This window comes from Gouania willdenowi, chromosome 4 (genome assembly GCF_900634775.1).
Source record: "Gouania willdenowi chromosome 4, fGouWil2.1, whole genome shotgun sequence".
NCBI lineage: Eukaryota > Metazoa > Chordata > Actinopteri > Blenniiformes > Gobiesocidae > Gouania > Gouania willdenowi.
The window spans coordinates 25,195,279-25,218,914 of record NC_041047.1 but is presented as its reverse complement, the minus strand read 5'-3'; the positions used below and the strand labels follow the sequence as shown (position 1 = coordinate 25,218,914).

The 23,636-nt window shown below is 38.2% G+C and overlaps 2 protein-coding genes across 3 annotated transcripts; one reads left to right on the top strand and one right to left on the bottom strand.

Moving 5' to 3' along the window:
- Positions 1–3,292: 3,292 nt before the first annotated feature.
- On the bottom strand, positions 3,293–18,716 carry LOC114461870 (GRIP and coiled-coil domain-containing protein 2). Of its 2 annotated transcripts, XM_028444341.1 has the most exons (12): positions 18,403–18,716; positions 18,094–18,280; positions 15,914–15,959; positions 15,602–15,762; positions 15,431–15,512; positions 12,709–12,892; positions 11,941–12,008; positions 11,722–11,798; positions 11,540–11,640; positions 7,529–7,620; positions 7,299–7,445; positions 3,293–4,076 (listed from the first exon to the last, which is right to left on the bottom strand). In XM_028444341.1, exons 2-12 carry the CDS (start codon positions 18,157–18,159, stop codon positions 3,889–3,891), a joined length of 1,212 nt encoding a protein of 403 aa, XP_028300142.1. In that variant the 5' UTR covers positions 18,160–18,280; positions 18,403–18,716; the 3' UTR covers positions 3,293–3,888. The 2 variants fall into 2 exon arrangements, with proteins under 2 accessions (XP_028300142.1, XP_028300143.1); XM_028444342.1 differs by having other exon boundaries at positions 7,299–7,442; positions 18,094–18,716.
- LOC114461874 (THAP domain-containing protein 6-like) lies at positions 18,694–22,365 on the top strand. Its single transcript, XM_028444347.1, has 4 exons — positions 18,694–18,845; positions 19,595–19,787; positions 19,940–20,047; positions 21,640–22,365. Exons 1-4 carry the CDS (start codon positions 18,766–18,768, stop codon positions 21,802–21,804), a joined length of 546 nt encoding a protein of 181 aa, XP_028300148.1. The 5' UTR covers positions 18,694–18,765; the 3' UTR covers positions 21,805–22,365.
- Positions 22,366–23,636: the final 1,271 nt, after the last annotated feature.

The window sequence follows — 23,636 nt, the reverse complement described above, 5'->3', positions numbered from 1 at the left end:
TACCGGGTTACCATACAAGAGTGTCACATAGGGACAGGCATTTTTTTTAAACACTAACTACGCAAATATAAATAACAGAACAACAAATTAAAGCAGTTTCACAATGTAAGGTCTGGCTAAAGTCCAAAAATTCTGCTACACTCACAAGCAAACGTAAAAAAAAAAAAAAAAAAAAAAACAGTATTAAAAATGTTTTCTACAATATAAGAACTATTGTATTCAAGCAGGTCTGTGTAGCAGTGTTAATGACACTAATGATGACGATAAGTCAATTACTGTTATGTATAAATGATTTGGCTGCAATGCCATGTCTGTTTTCCTCCTGCTCCCTCAGGGAACATTATATGAAATAAGCCACATGGCTCATTGAACATTGAAATGCCAATGTATGAGCAGCGTAACAGAAGTGCAACAATACTATTTTTTTTTTTTTTTAAAGATCTAAATACCTTATAATACTGTATAGCTCAGCATTTGTTTATAGTTTTATGATTTTTAGTCTTAAAAAAACACAGTAACACTAAGTTTTATACATGAGGCTGACATTACATTGTCTTTATTATGACATGACACCTGTCATTAGCATGAATAAGGTGTCATGATGAAGGCTGTCATTAAGTGTTGTCTGTTACCCTAACCCCACTAGATCCCTCCACCTAACCAAAAAAATGCCAACATAGCTCCAAAGGTGTCATAATTTAGCGAACAACACTTAACGACAGCCTTCATGACACCTTATTTATGCTAAAGACGGATGTATAAACTTTGTACAGTGCTATTAAAAACACTTTACTTGATGTCTGTCTGTCCAAACTAAAAATAATGGTACTCAGCCTCTGAAGAGCTTTATCAATTCCTCAGGCAGCACCAAAACTCCCAATCTGAAGCAATACAACCTAAAAAGTTGCAATACTTTCAATAGAATTCCTGCAGCAAAAAAAATTAGCGTTAGAAAACATGTTAGTTGTCTTTTTAGCTACTACAGTAGCCCTGTTAATACCAAAATACAGTAATTCTCTAACCCAGTGCATCTGTGTTTCTCTCCACGGTGTTTGAGTAGCTGGATGGCTTGTCAGCAGCCTGGTACATGATGCTGCTGTGTTGTTGTGGGATAGGCCAATCATAATCCAGCTGTTGCATTATCCATACACACGCACGGGAGCCATAAATGTACAAAGTCCTGCGTCGCTCCAACATGCTGTACAGTGATCTCCCACAGTCCTACTTAAACACACACACACAGCTCTGTTAATCTTTAGGGGAATCTCACCACATCCTGGACCTTTCCAGCTCTAATGTAGATATAGAAATACACTTCATCCTTCACCCTTGGCATTATGTATCGACTGGCTTCAGTGTAGCATAAACAGAGTTTCGGGGAAAACTGGCGATTAAATTGGCTAAATAAACCTCGGAGTGGATTATGGATCTAAAATAAAATTTGTCTCGTACTTTTAAGACTTCATATTGCACACCTTTAAAAAAGGTATGCAATACTTCAGCATGTTGCTACCTACATACTGCCACCTATTGATATGGAGCAGTAGTAAGTTACTGATGGTGTTGTAATATAAAGCAGAATATTTACAATAATGACCTTGAAAACACATCATTGGTTCAACCAAGTAAAATTGAAGGGTGTTAAGTAGCAGCCTTTATGAAACTGATGTAAAACTCTTAATTTGTTATGATGGATTAACCGTCTTTGTACAATGTCTCATGGAAAAATCTAAATGGACGAACAATTAACATAAAAAGGGGATGTAATTTAAAATTATCTATAGATAAAACAAAAAGAAATATAGATTTAGAAACAAATAGTAAAAATAAAATGACGATAAACCAAACTAAAAATCACCCATAGAGCCCTTTCAGGTTCCCAACAGGATATTTTATAGAGAAATGAATACTGGTGCTTAACGCTGCCTATTGCCTGTGAGAGACCAAATGGTATTTTAGATAGTGTTTATTTCAAACTTGAATGAGGAAAAGAAAAAAGAAAAAACAGAAGAAAAAAAAAAACATTCATATACACAGTGGTGTGAAAAAGTGTTTGCCGCTGTCCTGATTTCTTATTTTTGCACGTTTTCCACACTAAAATGTTTCAGATCAACAAACAAATTTAAACATTAGTCAAAGACAAAACAAGTAAACACAAAATGCAGTTTTTAAATGAAGGGTTTTATTAATGAGGGAGAAAAAAGCTACATGGCCCTGTGTGAAAAAGTGTTTGCCCCCTAAACCTAATAACTGTTTGGGTCACCCTTAGGAGCAACTACTGCAATCAAGCGTTTGCGATAACTTGCAATGAGTCTTTTACAACGCTGTGGAGAAATTTTAACCCACTCATCGTTGCAGAATTGTTGTTATTCAGCCACATTGGAGGGTTTGAGCATGAACCGCCTTTTTAAAGTCATGCCACAGCATCTCAATAGGATTGAGGTCAGGTGTTTGACTAGGCCACTCCAAAGTCTTCATTTTGTTTTTCTTCAGCCATTCAGAGATGGACTTGCTGGTGTGTTTTGAATCATTGTCCTGCTGTAGAACCCAAGTTCGCTTCAGCTTGAGGTCACGAACAGATGGCCAGACGTTCTCCTTCAGGATTTTTTGGTAGACAGCAGAATTCATGTTTCCATTTATCACAGCAAGTATTCCAGGTCCTGAAGCAGCAAAACAACCCCAGACCATCACACTGCTACCACCATATTTTACTGTTGGTATGATGTTCTTTTTCTGAAATGTGGTGTTACTTTTACGCCAGATGTAATGAGACACAGACCTTCCAAAAAGTTCAACTTTCGTATAGTCAGTCCACAAAGCATTTCCCCCAAAAGTCTTGGGGATCAAGATATTTTCTGGAAAAAATTAGACGAGCCTTAATGTTCTTTTTGCTTAGCAGTGGTTTTGGTCTTGGAACTCTGCCATGCAGGCCATTTTTGCTCATTCTCTTTCTTATGGTGGAGTCATGAACACTGACCTTAAATGAGGCAAGTGATGCCTGCAGTTCTTTAGATGTTGTTGTGGGGTCTTTTGTCACCTCTTGGATGAGTCGTCACTACGCTCTTGGAGTAATTTTGGTCAGCCGTCCACTCCTGGAAAAGTTCACCACTGTTCAGTGTTGTGCCATTTGTGGATAATGACTCTCACAGTGGTTCACTGGAGTCCCAATGCTTTAGAAATGGCTTTATAACCTTTCCCAGACTGATAGATTTCAATTACTTTTTTTTTCCTCATTTGTTCCTGAATGTCTTTGGATCTCGGTATGAAGTCTATAGCTTTCGAGGATCTTTTGGTTGGCTTCACTTTATCAGGTAGGTCCTATTTAAGTGATTTCTAAATTGAGAGTAATCAGGCCTGGGCGTGGCTACAGAAATTTAACTCAGTTGTAATCAACAACAGTTATGTTTTAACAGGAGCCTGGGGGCAAACACTTTTTCACACAGGGCCATATAGCTTTGGATTTTTTTCTTCCTCATTAATAAAACCCTTCATTTAAATCTGCATTTTGTGTGTTTAGTTGTGTTATCTTTGACTAATGTTTAAACTTGTTTGATAATCTGAAACATTTAAGAGGGGAAAACATGCAAAAAAGCAAAAAAAATCAGGAAGGGGAAATACTTTTTCACACCGCTGTATACATATATACATATTAACAAAAATAGAAAATATGATAGTAAGCAATTTTCTACTACTGCTTATCCTTACAAAACCTGATTCTGTTCGAAAATGATGTCGGAAGAAGTAAAAAAAACAAAAAACATATCTCGTAAGTTACACAAAAGCACTGAGCACAGTTCAAATTCCACTAAAGAGTCAAAATAAAACAAAAACTGTCCATTCCCTGTGTAATACTTCCCAGGTACATGAAGTACTTAAGTAGGCAGCAGGTCAGAGGTCACCAAGACTCAGCTCCTGATCAGATCCCGAGTCTGGATTGAGGTCATCAAGACGTTCGTCACCACAGTTATCTATGTCGTCATCATCATCTCCCTCCTCTAGGTCTGAGACAGCAAAGTGGCTCCTTTTGGACTGAACGCTGAGTCGTGCAGGTGGTTTGTGATGACGATCAGGCAGACCTTTGGATCACAGACAGCACGGTCATTAAAGCCTGTGAGAGGCTCAAAGGCTGTGTGCTGCATTACCATGTGGTATTAGGTTGGAAAGCATTAAAAAAAAACCCACAACAACTGTGAACCAAAGTGTGTGTGCGTCAGTGGGAGCACATTTGTCAAATTATCCCGACTTCAATGGCTTCCATTCCTCTGGGAAAACATTAAACCACTGATTGTAATCTCTTCCGGAACCATTGACCTTCTGTTACAGTGATTCTCAGAGGGTAAGGTGTAGATGCACGCACACTCAAGCTTACAGATTTGAATGGGAAAAAAACTAGTTTACAGACACTTATTGAAAGGAAATGAGTGTTTGTTAGTATCTTTATTCATCTGCAGATAAAGAACTAACATGCTGACGGTGACGTAGTCAGATCCTCACTTCTTTTTTCTAACGTTGCCCTTTTTCTTTTTACTGCTGATTTCTGCATTTATCACTTAAACCAGGGGTTCTCAACCCTGGGGTTGCAAGACACTGGGAAGGGGTCACCAAATGCCTTGAAGAAACTAAGAATATTTTTTGAACAATTTGAGCACACTTCTGTTTATTTTCACTCTTTCTGCTACTACATCAAACTTGCCATATTTTACCGATTTTCATCACCTTTTCTTGCCATATTTTTTTGCTCCTTTTAATTCATTTTGCTACATTACTCCCATTTCTGCAACTTCTTCATTAAACTTCAATACCTTTTCTACACATTTGTTCCACTTTCAAGACATTTTCCGGCACTTATAACCCTTTCCACCACTTTTCTCACCTAATGGCAAATTGACCCATTATTGCCACTTAATCTCTTTTATCCATATTTGATGCTTATTTTTCCCAATTTAACCTCATTTTTGATTTGTCATGGCCATTATTAGGCAGTTTTAACCAACTGTTCCTACTAATTATTCCAATATTGACACTTTCACTCTCCCCTTTATTTCCCCTTATAAATGGCCCCGTTTCCACATGACTGTTCTTGAATGTTTATGTCTGTGATCAGGTAAAGTGGGGGGATCCCCCGGTCTCTGCCACCTTTATTTTGAAGGTCGTGGGCTTAAAAAGTTGAGAAACCACTGACTTAAACCAAAGTAAAAGGTGAATTCCTCATTCTTTTAGTGGTGACTTCCATTGAAGCAGATCCCTTTTAACATTAACACACTTTTCTTTTAAAGTAAAAAAAAATAAAAATAAAAAAAATAAAAAAATCAACCTATCTTTAACTTTTAGAGCTTAGAAGGCCACACTGTCACACTTTTCATTGCCTTCTCCTTCTGTATGACTCAGACAGGTGGAGGTCGATGTGTGGGGGAGGACCAGCAGGGTGAGCTACATGCCCAATCTTGCAATCTCGAGCACCTTGTGGTCCTTTGTTTTTGCCGAGTGGTGCATAAAATTCATGTTTGGTGTTGGTGAATAGATGTAGGCGGACAAAGGGCTCATTAAAAAGAAAAACACATGGCTTTGATATTCCTGCAGGTGCAGCACTTGGATGATGCTTAGGTGTGTTTATCTTGTTTAAAGCACCTGTGCATGTTTTGATTTTTTAGTAACTTAAAATTTTATTGGGTACATTTGGAACACTAATACACAAACAAAAAGAACCAATTCAGATATACTGTTTGAGAGTTTGTCTCAGTTCCTGCATTCTGTCAGTTTCCACACGAGTCCTTTCCAGTTCCTTCTTTCAGTCTTTGTCGCTTTGTTTAACCTTGAATAACATCTACTTCTCCCATTGAATTTTCATCTGCACTTCTTGTAGTCTCAAGCAATGTCCCAGTTTTTCCATGATGAAGATTTCTCCATCGTTTCTATTCATTGGTCGTGGGTAAGAGGATCCGCTCTGCAGCACTTCACGATAGATTTATTTGCAGATATCAGAGGAATACCTGTCTTTATTCTGATATACCCATGAGGATAATTAAAATTACCCAGATAAAGTATCATGAAGCTCAATGGAATATCATATCCTAGGATATGATTTTTACATTTCCAGAAAATGTGTGAATGAACCCCACGTTCTCTCCAGCATGTTAAACTCTTATTGACATATTTACTCTTGACTTGGGGTGTGATAAAAAAAAAAAAATGGACCAAATTCTTCCAAGAGAATTCCTTCTATGTCCGTGAGTTGGTGGATGTTTGAGGTGTTTTCCACATCTTACCAATCATCATCTGAGATTGTTATATGAAATTCCAACTCCCACTTTTCTTTTATATATTGAGTTGAATGCTTATTTAAAACCAGTGTTTGACATGTAGATATGATGTTAATCTTAATTCCTTTATGTAATTTTTTTGAATGTGTGGGAAAAAAAAAATCCTCTCCGCTCCATTTTAAAACAACTTTAAAGGTATACTGTATTTTGTGAACACTTTTAGTGACTGTTTTCTCTATTGAGAATAGAGACATAGTGACAAGTGTATGGACTTCATCTTGTGTTAGTGGAGATTTTTCTGGTGTTTTATAGACTCTGACATGAATGCACGCATCACTGGAGTTCAGCTCGTCGCCAACGCCCAGCGCAAGCATTGTGCCCAACGACTTGTGACACGTTTTTTTTTTTTTTTTTTAAATATGATAATAGCTATTTTTTGTTATTGTAAGTTTGCATTTATTATTATCATTAAAAATATAAAGAAAGTGTTTGTGTGTGATTTTAATTTAATTGATGTAAACCTACACAGCAACAGCCGAGTCGAAAAGGAAGTCACGTCATTTTATTTAGTGCGCGTAACAGACTACTACAAGCCAAAAATCTGGACTTGTACACAGCGGTGATGCTAGTGAACATTAAATCAAACTGTGCACAGAAAAAAGGCTTTGACACACTGTGGGACCTCAGCTCCTCCAGGTACGGCTGCTGATGCTGATCCAGTGACCGGTATCAACCCAAGCAAGAGGAAACGAACAGTGTGCAAGAATCTCCACGACTTTTCAGTTGAGGTAACATTTGGGCAACCACATGGTCCAACTTATATTTTTCTCTCAACTTTTGGAAACTCTCCAATTCCCTGTCCTTCTCTATAGTATACCATGCAGTGATTCTCTTATATACCCATTGTTTGAATCCTCTGTTATAACTACCTGTGCATGTTTTAATGAGTGTTGCACAAGCAGAAGAGAACTATATTTGAAGAGTGAAACTTGAAAAAAATAAAATAAATAAATAATTAAAAAAAAGATTAATTCTTACCAATGTCGTTGTCATCCAGCCATGACAGATCATCTGAGCTGATTTCAGCCAGGCTCGGAGTAGGACTGAAGCTCTCTGACTCAGAGTCTGCCTCTTCCACTCTGACCCCTCTGCTGGGAGAGTGAGGGAGCTGTGGTGGAGAAGCTGCTGGATCAAAGCGCAGAAAATAACTTACTGGGATGTTGAGCTTTGCTTTAGTGAGAGACGAGCAGCAGGGAAATTAAACTTACCCAATGAGTGTGCTGCTGACAGGAAAGGTGTTGCTTCACGCTCTCGGAGCGTGAGACTTCTCAACTCCGCTTTTATATCAGACACAGTTGCTCTGATGTAAGAAAATGATTGAATCAGATTTATAAAACCTTAAAAACGGCTGAACAATAAAAGGTATGCACAACATCCATTCAAAAAACTAATCAAGCATTCCACTGTTAAAACACTGCAAATAAATATCAGGGTTGGGGTCAATTATAATTGCGTAATCTGTAATTAATTACAATTATGATGTAATTATAATTGTAATCGTAACTGAAATAATGTTTGTTGTAATCATAATTGAACTGTTATTGAGTTCAGATAATTTACTTTGTACTTGTAATTGGCAAGACAATTATTTAAAAACTGTCACACTTTAATTAATCGCAAAACTGGGGAACCGTGTTATAGAAAATAGACTGATATAAGACCTCTTTACAGTTATTTGGGTCATTTTCGCTTGCGGGACTTGCGGCGATGACGCGCTGGTGACGACATAATCAAAGATGACGGCGGCCCTGACTACAGCCGACACTATTTAATAAAAGCCTTAAAAGACATGGATAAAATGAAAAGAGTGGATGGATAGAAGCATAAACATGCAGACTTTCACACGGACACACACGGACCTCGGTAAACGGAACAGGCTTCACCGGACGGCAGAGGCGGGGTAAATGCGTCCCCATACTGCATGTACAGACTGTATGATCACAAGTTTATCATTTTACCTGTTGTTAGAGCTACTATCTTTACCAGGGAGCAAATATTTATTCCTGGTGACTGTTTTCCGGAGTTTTACTGGGCTTTTTATCGGTGATCAGTTTCTATCTCCCTTGCACTCCGTGGTCCAAACTGAAACCGTATCCACACACAAACGCGCACACGTTCTGAACGCATCTTATACAAACCCTGCGGAAACAAACAGAGCAAGCCGCGGAAACAAACTAGTGCGGGTATTTAGAAATCGAAAAAAAGAATCGAAATGCAAACATCTTCGTAACAGTTCTGGAACCGGACGTACGGAACCGGTTCTCGGTGCCCTATCCTACTCCAAAGTTTTTCTATGAGGTTGAGATCTGAAGACTGGCTAGGCCACTCCAGAACCTTGAAATGCTTCATATGAAGCCACTCCTTTGTTGCCCAGGCAGTGTGTTTGGGATCATTGTTGTGTTGAAAGACCCAGCCACGTTTTATCTTCAATGCCCTTGCTGATGGAAGGAGGTTTTTAACTCAAAATCTCGCGATACATCATTTTTTCCTTTACACAGATCAGTAGTCCTGGTCCCTTTGCAGAGAAACAGCTCCAAAGCATGATGTTACCACCCCCATGCTTTACAGAAGGTATGGTGTTCTTTCTCCTCCACACACGATGAGTTGAGTTTTTATCAAAAAGTTTTATTTTGGTTTCATCTGACCTTATGACATTGACCCAATCCTCTTCTGGATCATCCAAATGCTCTCTAGCAAACTTCAGATGATCCCTGACATGTACTGGCTTAAGCAGGGGGACACGTCTGGTACTGCAGGATTTGTGTCCCTGGTGGCGTAGTGTATTACTGAATCAGAATCAGAAATGCTTTTAATGGCCATGTACAGTGTTCATGTGGATGGTGGCAGAGGGAAAGAAGCTGTTTTTGTGTCTGGAGGTTCTGGTCCTGATGGACCGAAACCTCCTTCCAGAGGGGAGAGATTGAAACAGTTTATGACCGGGGTGGGAGGGGTCGGCCACAATCTTTCCTGCACGCCTCAAAATCCTGGAGGCGTACAGGTCCTGGAGGGAGGGCAGATGCAGCTGATGACCTTCTCTGCAGAGTGGATGATACGCTGCAGTCTGGCCTTGATGGTAGCCTTTGTTACTTTGGTCCCAGTTCTCTGCAGGTCATTCACTAGGTCCCCCCGTGTGGTTCTGGGATTTTTGTTCATTATTCTTGTGATAATTTTGACCCCACGGGGTGAGATCTTGCGTGGAGCCCCAGATCGAGGGAGATAATCAGTGGTCTTGTATGTCTTCCATTTTCTAATAATTGCTCCCACAGTTGATTTCTTCACACCAAGCTGCTTACCTATTGTAGATTCAGCCTTCCCAACCTGGTGCAGGTCTACAATTTTGTTTCTGGTGTCCTTTGATAGCTCTTTGGTCTTGGCCATAGTGGAGTTTGGAGTGTGACTGTATGAGGTTGTGGACAGGTGTCTTTTATACTAACGAGTTCAAACAGGTTCCATTAATACAGGTAATGAGTGGAGAACAGAGGAGCCTCTTAAAGAAGAAGTTACAGGGCTGTGAGAGCCACAAATATTGCATCTTTGTAGGTGACCAAATACTTATTTTACCAAGATATTTACCAATTCATTCATTAAAAATCCTACAATGTGATTTCCTGGATTTTTTTTTCTCATTTTGTCTCTCATAGTTGAGGTATATCTATGATGAAAATTACAGGCATCTCTCATCTTTCTAAGTGGGAGAACTTGCACAATTGGTGGCTGACTAAATACATTTTTTGCCCCACTGTATGTAGTTAACAATTATTAGAATATTAAATTAATATCAAGTTTACCTGTCAGTTCTCTTGAGGATCATTTTACCATTTAGAAAAAAAATTAAATCGATGGGTATAGTGACTCAAAAAGGGCTCAAACGCCAACACCGAAATAATTAAATCCAATATATTCATGTATAAGGAATCCTAACAACATAACCAAGAGATGAAAAACAAATAAGAATTTAAATCATATTTTTAAGTGTATTCTACAGCTGACTTCTATCATAAGATATGATAACAGAAAGCTAACACAAAAGGAACGTTAAGTTTCATGAGCTTGTATTTATTAAAGGCTCAGTAATTGTGACTAGTTGTATTTTAACTTTAGTAACTGAGAATGGACTTTCAGAGGGAAAATAATAATTCGAATTTGAATTGTGATTGGAAAAAATGCTGGTCAGCGTAATTGTAATTGAGTTGAGCAAAATTATTTGAAGATGTAATTGTAATTTAAAAATGTAATTGACCCCAACCCTGAAACAAATTTCATAACACTGGTTCTTCTGAGTGTCAAGTTCACATCGTGATCTCTGACTCACTACAGTACACATCATTCAGAACAGGTGTTTATCTTTCTGTTCTTTGGCACCAAACCGATCAGCACTGACATTATAACAAGAGACTACGCACAGGTTCAACTCAAACAGCCTCCCAGTAATTATAGATCAGGCACAGATGGACTGCTGTGACTGGGATAAGAGTTTTAACGTTTTTGTAAACCTTGTGCAGAACTGGAATAAATGTTGAAGACATTTTGACTTCTGTAAGTTGAAGAACCTATTCTAAATCAAACGATACAATGCTATATGGTTACCTCCAACCTTTAATCCAAAAAGCCTGAGTTGGCTTTGGCATAATGACAGATATCGCTTAAAAAATGAAGGGAATAAATGACAGACGAGCTTTGAACTGTTTAATCATTATCATTAATTAACACTGACGATTTTATACTATTTCTAGAAACTTGTGTGATTGTAGCTCATTACGGTATACATATAACACAGCGATTCTCAACTGGTGGGTCGCGGACCTGTACTGGGTGGGTCGAGGACAGCTGGTCAAAAATAAATAAATACTTATTGTCTGTCTCTCATGTTGGACTTGCCTTTTATTTTGAAAGAAACTTTTTTTTTGACAGGCATGCTGTGAAATGCATGTTGCACAGGAAAATATCTAGATTTATGTTTTTAAAAAAGATTATATATGTATGTGTTTTCAACAGCTATTTTTGAAAAATTAAAATTTGGTTGGTTGAATTTAAAAAAAAAAAAAAAAGTGTGTCGTGATCTAATGTCCGTGAAAAATGTGGGTACCAGGGTGAGACCAGCTGAGAACCCCTGAGAAAAAGAAAAAAAAAAAGAAAAAGAAATAAAAAGAAAAAAAAATAAAGAAAAAGTTGAGAACCCCTGCTATAGCATGTGTCTGGTCATGCATACGTGTGAATACCTGATTTGGTGAACCTGTTGCTGAGTGTCAGAATACTGGGAGAGAGTCTTTGTCAGGTCAGTGCTGAGAGTTCGGTAAGTTTCTGTCAGCTCCTCCAACGTCTAAACAACGCGTATAAAAGAAAAGCTTAAAAGGAATCTGAAAGTAAACATATAATTGGCTTGATAAAGTGTGTGCTGCACCTTGCAGCTGCGCTCGTACTGCCTCCTGCTCTCCATTGCCTCCGTCTGCTGAAGGAACATGTCCTCCTCCTGCCTCCCTGTCACAATGAAATTAAAGAGCAGATGCTGTGAGCAAGATCCAGCATGCCTTCTCCAAACAGAGTAACGGTGTGCGAGAACAAGTGCAGTCCCGTTGAGACGCTCGGTTGGCCCTGTGCGTGCTGTGTGTTTGTGACTCACTTAAACGTGTTTTAAGTTGATCCAACGCCCTCCGCAGGTGTTCCAGCTCCTCTCTGCAGAGCCTGGAGCTGGAGGGAGAACAAGAGGAAAAATATCTTTACTGCTATTGTCAATCTTGTCATGACCACAAACATGTACACAATTTCTCAACTAGGGCTGGGCAATATAGACCAAATCTCATATCTTAATATTTTTTCTCAAAATGGCGACATAGGATATTAATCTCAATATTTTTAATTCAAAGTCTGAATTAAGTTAAATTTTCTGATGCAAAACGCCACACAGGCACATTTATTAACAAACAATTGCACAATATGTTTCCACTTTTGGCTTTTTCTCATGTAAGGGACAGCACGTGTGACTGAGTTCTGTAGTGTGGCTTGTTTAGGGGAAGGTCTGGGTTAGGACGCACTGAGAAATCCATCCAACTGTGCTTTTTATGTTCTGAGAAGTAACAAAAGGAGTGACTCCTAAAACGAGTATTTTAATACAAAATAAGCTATACAAATATATATCTACATAAGGACACTGTTTGATTGCACTCTATGAATAATATTAAATACTTGTATAATGTGATTTGTACTGTGTGATTGTATAAATAAAAGCAAGTTAAAAAAAACTATATATGTCAATATAGGCGATAGTCATTTTCTATATCACCAAAATAAAAAAAAACTTGATATATCTTCAATCACGATATATTGCCCAGCCCAATCTCGACGTATCAAACTTCATATCCAGTTTTTAACCTGCAGTTACAGCGCTTACCTCCCATCCAGGTTGCCTAGCGATGTGGCTCTGGTGATGTGTCCGCGCAGACTCCCCAGCTCACGTCCAACCTCCCTCCTCCACTGCTCCATCTTCCTCTCCACACCTGGACGTTGTCCCTGCACTGATTCATCCCACACCTGCTCCTTGTCCCTCAGCTCCTCACGCAGACGCAGCACCTCCTCTGGTAAAGAAAAGCCACAACATACTCGCTTTAAGGTTGTTGCTCGTTGTTCCAACAACTGTATCTCATGTTTCCTGATCAATGAGACGCCACTCAGGAAAAGAGCAACTCAGCTATGTACATAGTAGGAATGAACATGAACAGAAAGCACAGCAGCAGCTACAAATATAAAAGACTTTACATGGCCTTCAGATTGGCTCACAAAGAGTAGCTTTCCATTGCCAAATAACTGTGTTCAGCTCCTGGAGCAGTTTATAACTGGTAAAAACAAGTCATGACGCACAATAGGGAAAGTTTTCTACTTTGTAAATCATTTGATAAAAATATGATGCAACCTGTACCTGGGACAAGATGAGCTGTAACAGTAAGACTATAAAATAGAAACACTTTGTTGGTAAATCAAAATGTCCAGCAATATTGAAGCTAGAATGGTCACATTAACGCTCAAATATCCCTCTTTAGTTAAAAAATGAATAAAGTAGTATATTAAAGATTATATAATAGTACAGTAACGTCAGACTCAGCTGTCTTATATAAATCATAGATTGACAGCATCAGAGAAGTGTTTTGGAAGGCTCAAATTAAGATTTTCAGTCTGTAAAACCCAGAGAACAATGTCGCCATCTATTGGTAGAAAGTTAGAGCTGCATGAACTTATTCCCTTTTAAATAAAGCTTTTTGTTATTAATAAAATGTATTCTTGATTAGGCAGCCCTCTAAAACAGGTGAGAGTAGGGCTGGGCAAAAAAATCGATTTAATCGATTGATCAAATTTGTAGATAAAAACAATTTTTATTTTGAAAATTCAAGTTTAAAATTAAATTTTATTTCTATTTATTTTTATTTTTTCCACCACAGTTTTTTCGGACTTTTTTGCATTCCGTCCTTGTGGGTTACTGTAGTGCGATGTGAGCCAGCCCCCTCTTTGTTTACATGTGTTTACCCTTTGAGTAGCTATATGTGTTCTACAGGCATGTTTCATTTTTTATTCACACTATGCTGAGATGCTAAGGGAAGAGTTTATTATTTTTTAATTGTAATGTTATACGTTATAAAATATGATTTCTTAATCAGAAAATTTAAGCTACTGTGAAGGTTCTGACGCACTTTTGCTTAAATCTGGGTTAAAGCTTGAAATAGTTGAATAACAGAGCCTCATTTACTTTTTATTTTGGGATTGTTCTATACATTTTAACTCTTGAGGACAATCACAGCAATAAAGTTGCACTTTTGACAATGTATGTGATGTCTGCAGTCACTTTTAAGTGCACTGAAAAAAAAGAAAAAAAAATCGAAAGCTGAATCGAAAATAGAAATTTTCTTTAAAAAAATCGGAGACTTCTTTTAAGGCATTAGCACTGGATTGTGCCAATTTGGTGTCAGTATAGTCTGAGGTTATTATTGAAGGGTCAGCCTTGGTTCCTTTATTTCAGTGAAAAGAACTTTTGACGCTTCAGCATAAATAAAATTTTGAGAATGGTAGTTCCAATATTATTTGCAATATTGACAAAATATTGAAAACTGATAAGAGAATGCCAAACAAGGTGAGGTTAATATCAATAAACCAAAGACGAAGGCAATTAGACATTTTAGGAGGTTAGACTGAAACATTCACTAACTGTGTAGAATAGGAATAAATCACAGGCCAACATGCTATTGTGTAAGCACACATTCACACCCTAAAATTAACCCTATATGCTTGTTTTTTAGTCAGTGGTTCAACCAGGTTGGGGTCAATTAATTATTTTCAATTACAATTATATTTTCAATTATCCATGTTCAACTACAATTAAATTATAATAACAATAACCAGCGTGTTTTCCAATTACAAATAAATTACAATTATTATTTTTCCCCTGAAAGTCAATTACAATTATGTACTCAATTACTAAAGTTTACTAACTTTTATCCATATAGTGCTGTGATGATTGTGTGTGTTTTTTGTGTGTACGATGTTTGTTTTTATATTTCATTTCAGACAATAAAACAAATTCCTTTCTCTACATTGAAAAACAAAAAGAACAAGATGAATGAAAAGACATTTTAGCATCCGTACATTTACATTTTAGTGCATTTATTATAATGTCTTATGTAAAATCCCAACTAGGGACACGACTTGGAATTTAGCAATAGCTAAAATAAACTCTTCGTACAAAAAATGTAATATCACAGTATTGTTACTCTGTAAAATTGTATCATCCCTATTAAAATAAAACTCTTCTAACCCTTACGACCTGTATGAGTGTGAAAATTCACTGACTGGTAGTGGGAAAACTTAATATGAAACACATTTTACGAACTGTTTTGCGTTCAATTAAATTGTAATCGAAATTTCTTTATTGAATTTCCAAAGTCAATTATCTTAACTCTATTCCAATACAATTATGGTTACAACGGCAACAGATTCTTAAAATTACAATTATGATTATATTTATGCCATAATTGCAATTATTATCAATTACTTGATTACAATTATAATTGACCCCAACACTGACTCTAATAAACTGAGGTAGATCAGTGTGCGTCAGTGGTACATACCTTGAAGAGTCTGAATGTGAGAATGTTGGGTTTGTTTCCCTTTCTCCAGATCGTGGACTCTCTGGGTGAGGGATTCAATCATCTTGAGGGAGAAAGAAATATATCAGTTTAACATCTTTTAAACAGGCTTCACTATATTTTTCTTCTCATGTTTAGCGACTAAACACACACCTGGTTCTGTAGGCGGAGCTGAGACTGGATGGAGGCCAGATCAGCCCATTGCACAAACTCACTGAGAGATGGGGTCGGCTGTCGGAAAAGTGGGGATCGCGGGGGCAGAGCCGGAGGTTTGAGGTCGTAATCGTGAAATCTGTCTTTGTCGGAGAATAAATCTGAGAATAAATGTGATAAATTAACCAACTGCATCTAATTGCACAATAACCGTCAACTGGAAACTCGGATTAAAAATGAGCAAAGTTGGGAAATAGGTCCATGGTTTGGACAGGGTCAGAAAGAGATGACAACATTCACTGATAAACCCACCTGGTCCTCCTCCTTTGGGCAAATTCACAGATGGAGTCAGTCTTTCCTGTGAATGTGTAATAACAAAAAATAGCAGTTAAAAAAATGCTATTACCACACTGCCAGTTTACCATTTACGGCAGACATGGGCAACTTGCTCTCATTTTGAGCGGCCCATGAATTAAATGCACAAAATGAGTTAAAAACACATACAAAGTTACAGAACTATACACTAGACAACATAAATACACAAAATGACTCCAAAAACACACAACGGCACCAACAACAAAAAATCCCAACACCTAATGAGAGAAACATTATAAAAACACCAAAATGAATAGATGAAAAATGTCTCCAAAATAACACCAATTGGCTCATAACATAAAAAAAATAAATGAAAAAAAAAAGGAAAATACACTAAATGACTTCAATAACACATAAAATGAGAAAAGAAATTACAAAAAATGACGATAAAAAAGAAACTAAACAATAAATTACACCAAAAACACATGAAATGACCAGACAAACATATTGTTCTTCCCTGTATTACTGCTAAGATTGCTTATTATTCTAAATGCTGACATGGATGTTGATAATGTGGCCCTCGGATCAGAAAATCCCATTTTTGTTGCCCCGCTGTGATAACAGTTGCCCACCTCTGGTTTACAGATAACCAGATAAATCATTAATAATAAACAATACTGCCATCTACTGACCATAAGGATAATTACTTTGCTTTGAAAAGCCATCGAGCAAGATTGAATAATAAAATAGTCCAGTGGCTCTCAACCTTTTCAGTCTACGACCCCCAAAATAAAGGTTCTAGAGACCGGGGACCCCCACTGTACCTGAAGGTGGTTGAACACAGACATGAACATTGAAGAACAATCATGTGGAGACAGGGTCATCTATAAGGGGGGATAAAGGGGAGAGATTTTTGGGGCCCATCCATAAAGTCAGCAAAATGATGGTCCATTGTTTTATGAATCTGTGATAACCACATTTATTTATTCATCTGAATAATATCCACTGTTATCCAGGAAGTTTATTATTATCATTTATTATTATCATTATATATAGTCATCTTAAAGATGTAAATCCTTGTTTTAATCTGAAATAAAATTGATTAAATGTGGACAAAAATGGTGAAAAAGGATTTTAAAAACCACAAAAATTGGTTAAAAATTGCACATTAGAGTAGGCAAAAACAGACAGAAAAAGTGGTGAAAAGGGTTCAAAGTGTCAATATTGGCTTAAATGTGGGAAGATATTAAAACCCGGAAACATCCAGAACCATTTTGGAGACAGAGTAAATTCTGCCCTGAACTGCATTGCACACTGCACAGTCTGTAATATCACCAAGTTTAACATTGTACCAGTTTTTAGAAATACTACTTTCACCAGGGAGAAAATATGTTATCCTTCTAATTGTTTTACAGAGTTTTATTTGGCTTTATTTACCAGCGAGTATAGTTCCTACTGGTCGGAAACAATTGGAAACCAGTTGTATTTTTTAATTATTAGTGTTTAAAAGGTTTCCTCATTCAGATGTAGCCTACATATATGTTCATAACAGGAACTAGTATTCACACTAATAAAATAATATTTAGCAGTAGAAACTACTCAGTAAATAAAGCCTTATGTCTCCAAAATGTTGCCGGGTTCTAGTACCTGATCTCCCTTAAAAGTGGCAGAAGAATGTAGGGACAATTAGCTTAAACTGGGAATGACAAATTGTGAATGTGGTTAAATTGGCAAACATATGGAGGAAATATGATGAAAAGAAGTTAAAAGTGACAATAATGGGTCAACATATGTGACATTAGGTGGGAAAGGTGGTGGAAAGGGTTTATAAGTGCCGAAAATGTCTTGAAAGTGGAAAAAAAATGTGCAGAAAAGGCTACGAAATTTGATGGAGAAGTGGCAGAAATAGGAATAATGTAGCAAAAATGCATTAAAATGAGCAAAAATATGTCAACAAAAAGTGATGAAACCAGGTTAAAATATGGCAAGTTTGGTGTAGTTTGAGAAAAAGGGTTTTCTTAAAGGCATGATCTCGCGAACCCAAATGGGGCCCCGACCCCAAGGTTGAGAACCACTAAATAAAGGAAATGATTGCATCTATTCCGACTGAATAGATGCACGTTTAGTCACTTAATACTGATGACGGTCAATCAAAGAGTATTGATCAGTATTCTCACCCTCATCTTCGCCACGCTGCCATCAGCCAGTGAGAGGACGGAGCTGAGCTGATGGTCCCAGTTCATGTCTGACCTCAGGCTCACTGCATCACTCAATCAGCAGAGATTAGGTTACACCTAAAACCACCAGGATGACACCTAGTAGTAACCGTAGACCTGCTCTGACTGAGGCTGCTCACTTACACACCTGTGCTGGGAGCAAACAAACACCTAAAGCTGCTAATAGATACAGGCAGCGAGCTGAGCTAATGTTTGTTAGCAGCTGTGCTTTACCGACTTCTCTTAGTGAGCACAAAACCTACTCCTTACCTTTAAAACTGGAAAATACGTCTGCTTTATGAATATGAAGTAACAACTGACTGTTAAAACACGTGTAGTATTCAAATTAGTCACATTTTCAGTCAGTGACAGTGATTACATCCGTTTACAGAAAAGCTGACGGACTCGACTTTTAAATCCAGGACCGATACTGGGACCGGGAACCTCCGCTCCTCTCTGATTGGCTCTACACCGTGTCAATCACTCCTCACAACCTGCAGGTCGAGCACCGATTGGATAAACTCCAACACATCCAGCCATCGCCATAGGCACGAACACTCGACTCCTCATTGAACGCTGGACCACACGTCAACGTCGCCGCCATATTGGAGAAGGCAAAAGCCAACGAAGAAGATGCCTAGTTCCTGTGCTGCGTTGAATTGTAACAGCCGATTTACTGTCCAAACTAGATCTCATGGGATTACCTTTCACAGGTATGACTGAAAAAATACCTTTGCTTGTATTTGGCCATTATATAATTACTTTACGAGCAGATTTTGTTGACTTTGTGGCTCATTTTATGTAGTACCGTAGATCCCTTGGTGAATCCAGCCTCCAAACAACCAAGAAGTCTATCCTATTGGCCATGGCTACGGGTACGTTAAACGTATCCGTAGACTGCTACTCTATGTATAAGCAGCGCCCCTCATTGGCGAGTGTAGGTCACGTGATAGGTGCACCACGTGACTTAAAGTTCCCTAATTTGTATTTGAGCTCATATTTATTTTTAGCTACCCCGCTAACCCTTTTGATTTAGCCCTAACTCTAACTCTATCCCATATACAATTTAAAGGTGGAATTTGTGTTAAATATGTTCAAATAATAATAATTAAAAAAAAAAGTCAAATGGGCGATTCGAACCCATGTTAGCGGTGAGTGCGGCGCCACCACTCAGCTAGTATCCTGGTGTCACGGTCTGAGTTTACCTCCGTGCTGAGATTATAACCCTAGCCTAACATAATCCAATAAACAAATAAAACACGTGTGCTTTCACTTTGGAAACAAAAATAACATTATTTTAATCAAAAATTAATTTTTGCGCATATACAATCTCTGCACGATGTGAACTCACATCATGGCTACGGCTACGTTTAACGTACCTCCAGACACTTTATTTCCTATTTTACTGGATTATTGACTGATTGTTGTTAGTTGTTTAGCTAACTTTTCATATTCTATGTAGGTTTCCCAGGGACGGAGAGCTCAGAAAACAGTGGGAGACAGCTATCAGACAGGAGGGGTTTTGTGCCAGTCCATCATCCATAATCTGCAGTGAGCACTTCAGACAGGAGGACTTTGACAGGACAGGTCAGAAAGTCCGGATCAGACCTGGAGCTGTTCCCTCAGTCTTTAGGTTCCCACCTCATCTCCACAGGGTAAGGTGAACAGGCTGTAAGGATTACATCATTCAATGGTAGACTTTGCTGAAAATGTTTTGTTTTTTTTCCCCTTTGTGAAAGTAAAAGAGTCACCGATGTATTTTGTTTTTCACTATGAGACAGTTTCTGTATTTCATCCTTCACTTTAGCCTGTGGCTACCAAGAAGTCTCAGACCTCAAAGAAGGCACAGGAGACCTCGTCCTTGGACTTTTCCCAATGTGTCCAAAACACTGAACCTCTGCCTGAGAACAATGTTGTAAGTAATAAGTGCTAGCTGTGCCTGAAACACCTGTAAGCATTCATTAAAACCCTGGTTATATTGCCAAGTTGAAACAGCAAAATGAATGTGACGCATTATTAGGGATGTCGCGGTACAACTTCTTCATTAACGATATCATACAGATATTGCAGCCTTGCATATTGGCCGATACCAATTTTAATCTGATATGTAGGTATGAGAAAAACTGACCCATTTATTGTTAACCAATTGGTTACATACATTTTAACCGTCAACATAATATCTACAGTATTCTACAATTGAAAAAAATAAAATAAAAAAGAATTGCAAAAAAAAAGAATTTATCGGAGATTTGAATCCAATATTCTTTTTCAGGCTGATATCGGACCGATATTGGATTGGGACACCCCTACTCATTATAGAAAATCTAATCGCATTATAGTGATGTAGAGCAGGGGTTCTCAACTGGTCTCACCCTGTGACCCACATTTTGCCACGGTCATTAGATCATTTTTTTTTGTAGAATTCAACAACCAAATTTAGTTTTTCTTTTTGTTTTTTTTTAATTGTCATTAAAATGTCTTAAATCAATGTGTCAAAAGTCTTACTTTTTAACACAAGTTTTTTTTTTGTATTTTTGTCATCATCCTATGTGTTTTTGGAGTGATTTTGATTATTTTAGTCTAAGTTTTTTTGTGTATTTTACTGTAATTTTGTGTATTTTTGTGTGTTTACTTTGGGAGGCCGACAGTTGCCCTTCTACACTAGACACTGGAAAAAAGTGACCCTAACCCTATAAGTAATTGATGTGGTGCTTTTCCCCCCCCTAATTGTGTTTACTGTGAAGTTGGTTTTAAATTTAAATTCAAATGGCAATAAAAAGTCTTGAATTTAATTTGACTGAAGCTGTAGGAACCCTGATATATTTTGTAAAACATAAATCTATGTATTTTCCTGTGCAACATGCATTTCACAGCATGCCTGTCAATAGAAAAGTTTCTTTCAAAATAAAAGAGAAGTCCAACATGAGAGACATTATTTATTTATTTTTGACCAGCTGTCTGCGACCCACCCACTACAGGTCCACGACCCACTTTTGGGGCCCGACCCACCAGTTGAGAATTGCTGATGTAGAGTAAACAGGGTCAAATGTGTTTTGTGGCTCCTCAACAAAATGCCTCCCACTCTCTGTCACTCTTTCTGAATCACATAAACATGTGCACATACATTGAAACATGTCAGTATTGAGTCTCCGGCAGCAGCCCCTCCTTCTCACTATAGTGAGACGGCTGCTGCAGCGGGAGGCTGCCACTAGACACTTCCTCAATACTGGGGCCATAAGCCTACATTCTGAGTGAACTCATCCCTTAATAACTCCATAAGTTGACCATTTAAACCGTAAAAGCGGCGCTGTTAATGATAAGTGCAATCAGTTTTCTCTCTCTCCTGTCACTCGGCTTTGTCGACACACACACACACACAGTTGCGTTCGGTGTGTGTTTAATTAGTCATGGTAATACCATATACAGCAGTAAAAATGGCTGCACATTGTTTGAGTAGTGATGTTATATAAACATGACTTATAATATGTTCCTGCTTGTTTGTACTAGGACCACTCCTATGCTCTGTCTTCATCACATGATGATCTGAAGGCCAGACTCAGGGAAGCCTTGGATAGGGTGGAGAATCTGGAAAGAGAGAGAAGGAATGCGAAGGACCGAGAGAGAAGGGCAAAGAAGAAGAAGAATCAGAGGAGCTTCCATCACCTTTTGTGAATATTTCTGCCTCAGTGAGCGACCATCACTATCTACCAACTCTTCAGTGGTCTTGTGGACAATGCACTGGTGTACATTTCAGGGTTTGTTGTGTGCCAAATTCTGAAAAAATTCACCTGTGATGTGTGCCGGAGTAGCTTGGTGACTGAGGCGTTTCCCACATCATTCGATCAAAGATACCACTAAGGATACAGTTAAAGTGGTCAGATCAGCTGAGCGGTTTATTCGCCGGTCAATGCCAGAGCAAGCTGTCAAAGTGGCCTGGATCTGTCAGTTTGTTCGGGCTGAGATTGGTTGCGAGAATGTGTTCTTTCTGGGGGGCACATTCAAGACACACAGTTTGGGATTGACAAATGTCACTAGTTGTGTCTGTCTTCCACAAACTGAGGCTGCACCACATCGCCAAACTGAACACTCTTCAGTTGAAGAATGGCAACACACGTAAAAAGCTGTGCAAGACCGTTCTTTTTCAAGGTTTTTAGCTTATACTGTGTATATGTGTAAATATAAATATATGTGTATATATACAGTTGTGTGCGAAAGTCAGGGCACCCCTTTAAAAACAGCATATTTTATATATTTAAAAAGTTATATTCATATTTACTGTCTCTCTGGTATATGTGAAAAAAAGACAATATTGTCAGGAAACATTAATGCATAGTTACATTTTATTTTATAAATTGAACAAAATTACAAAAATGAAAAACATAATTTTGGCATGTGCAAAAGTCAGTTTCAAAGTGTCAGATTCTTTTTACAAGCTCAGACCTCTACCAGCTCATTGGTCCTGAAGCATGTGTCAACAATTGTCATTAGGGAGTGCCAGCTGGTGCCAATTTGAGGGTTTCTTAAATACGGCGACTCCACAAACCTTGTACAAACACTCAGCAACCATGGGTTCCTCTAAGAAGCTGTGTAAGACAGAAAAAAGGAAAGTAATTGATGCCCGCAATGCCGGGGAGGGCTACAAGAAGATAGCAAAGCGTTTTCAGCTTGCAGTTTCCACAGTGCGAGGCATAATTAAGAGATGGCAGGTGAGGGGAACTGTGGAGGTCAAGAAGAGATCTGGAAGACCAAGGAAACTCTTGGAGAGAACAGCTCGTAGTCTGGTCAGAAAGGTAAACCAAAACCCACATTTGACTTCAAAAGACCTCCAGGAAGATTTAGCAGACTCAGGAGTGGTGGTGCACCCTTCCACTGTGCGCCGATACTTGCACAAACAAGACCTTCATGGAAGAACCTTATCTACGACCTCATGATAAAATACGTCAAAAATATGCAACAGAACATCTACAGAAGCCTGATGACTTTTGGAAACAAGTGCTGTGGACTGATGAAGTTAAAATAGAACTCTTTGGCCACAATAAGCAAAGGTATGTTTGGAGAAAAAAAAGGAGCAGCATTTCATGAAAAGAACACCTTGCCAACTGTTAAATATGGGGGTGGATCCATCATGCTTTGGGGTTGTGTTGCAGCCAGTGGGACAGGAAACATTGCTCGGGTGGAGGGAAGAATGGATTCAATTAAATACCAGCAAATTCTGGAGGCAAATATCACAGCATCTGTAAAAAAGCTAAAGCTGAAAAGAGGATGGCTTCTACAACAGGATAATGATCCTAAACATACCTCCAAATCCACCATGGACTACTTCAAGAAACGCAAGCTGAAGGTTTTGGAATGGCCTTCACAGTCTCCCGACTTAAACATTATCGAAAATCTGTGGGTAGATCTTAAAAGAGCTGTGCATGCAAGACGTCCTAGGAATATTGCAGAACTGGAAGCCTTTTGCAAGGAAGAATGGGGAAAAATCCCAAATAATAGAATCCAGAGAC

What these genes read in the sequence shown, in the direction of transcription:
- LOC114461870 (XM_028444341.1), bottom strand. Translation starts at nt 18,159, where the DNA reads ATGAACTGGGACCATCAGCTCAGCTCCGTCCTCTCACTGGCTGATGGC. An exon ending in TCACATTCAGACTCTTCAAG is followed by an intron (nt 12,893 to 15,430) that starts GTATGTACCACT and finishes TTTCTTTACCAG; the next exon opens with AGGAGGTGCTGCGTCTGCGT. An exon ending in TCAACTTAAAACACGTTTAA is followed by an intron (nt 11,799 to 11,940) that starts GTGAGTCACAAA and finishes TCATTGTGACAG; the next exon opens with GGAGGCAGGAGGAGGACATG.
- LOC114461874 (XM_028444347.1), top strand. Translation starts at nt 18,766, where the DNA reads ATGCCTAGTTCCTGTGCTGCGTTGAATTGTAACAGCCGATTTACTGTC. An exon ending in CATGGGATTACCTTTCACAG is followed by an intron (nt 18,846 to 19,594) that starts GTATGACTGAAA and finishes TATTCTATGTAG; the next exon opens with GTTTCCCAGGGACGGAGAGC. An exon ending in CTCTGCCTGAGAACAATGTT is followed by an intron (nt 20,048 to 21,639) that starts GTAAGTAATAAG and finishes TGTTTGTACTAG; the next exon opens with GACCACTCCTATGCTCTGTC.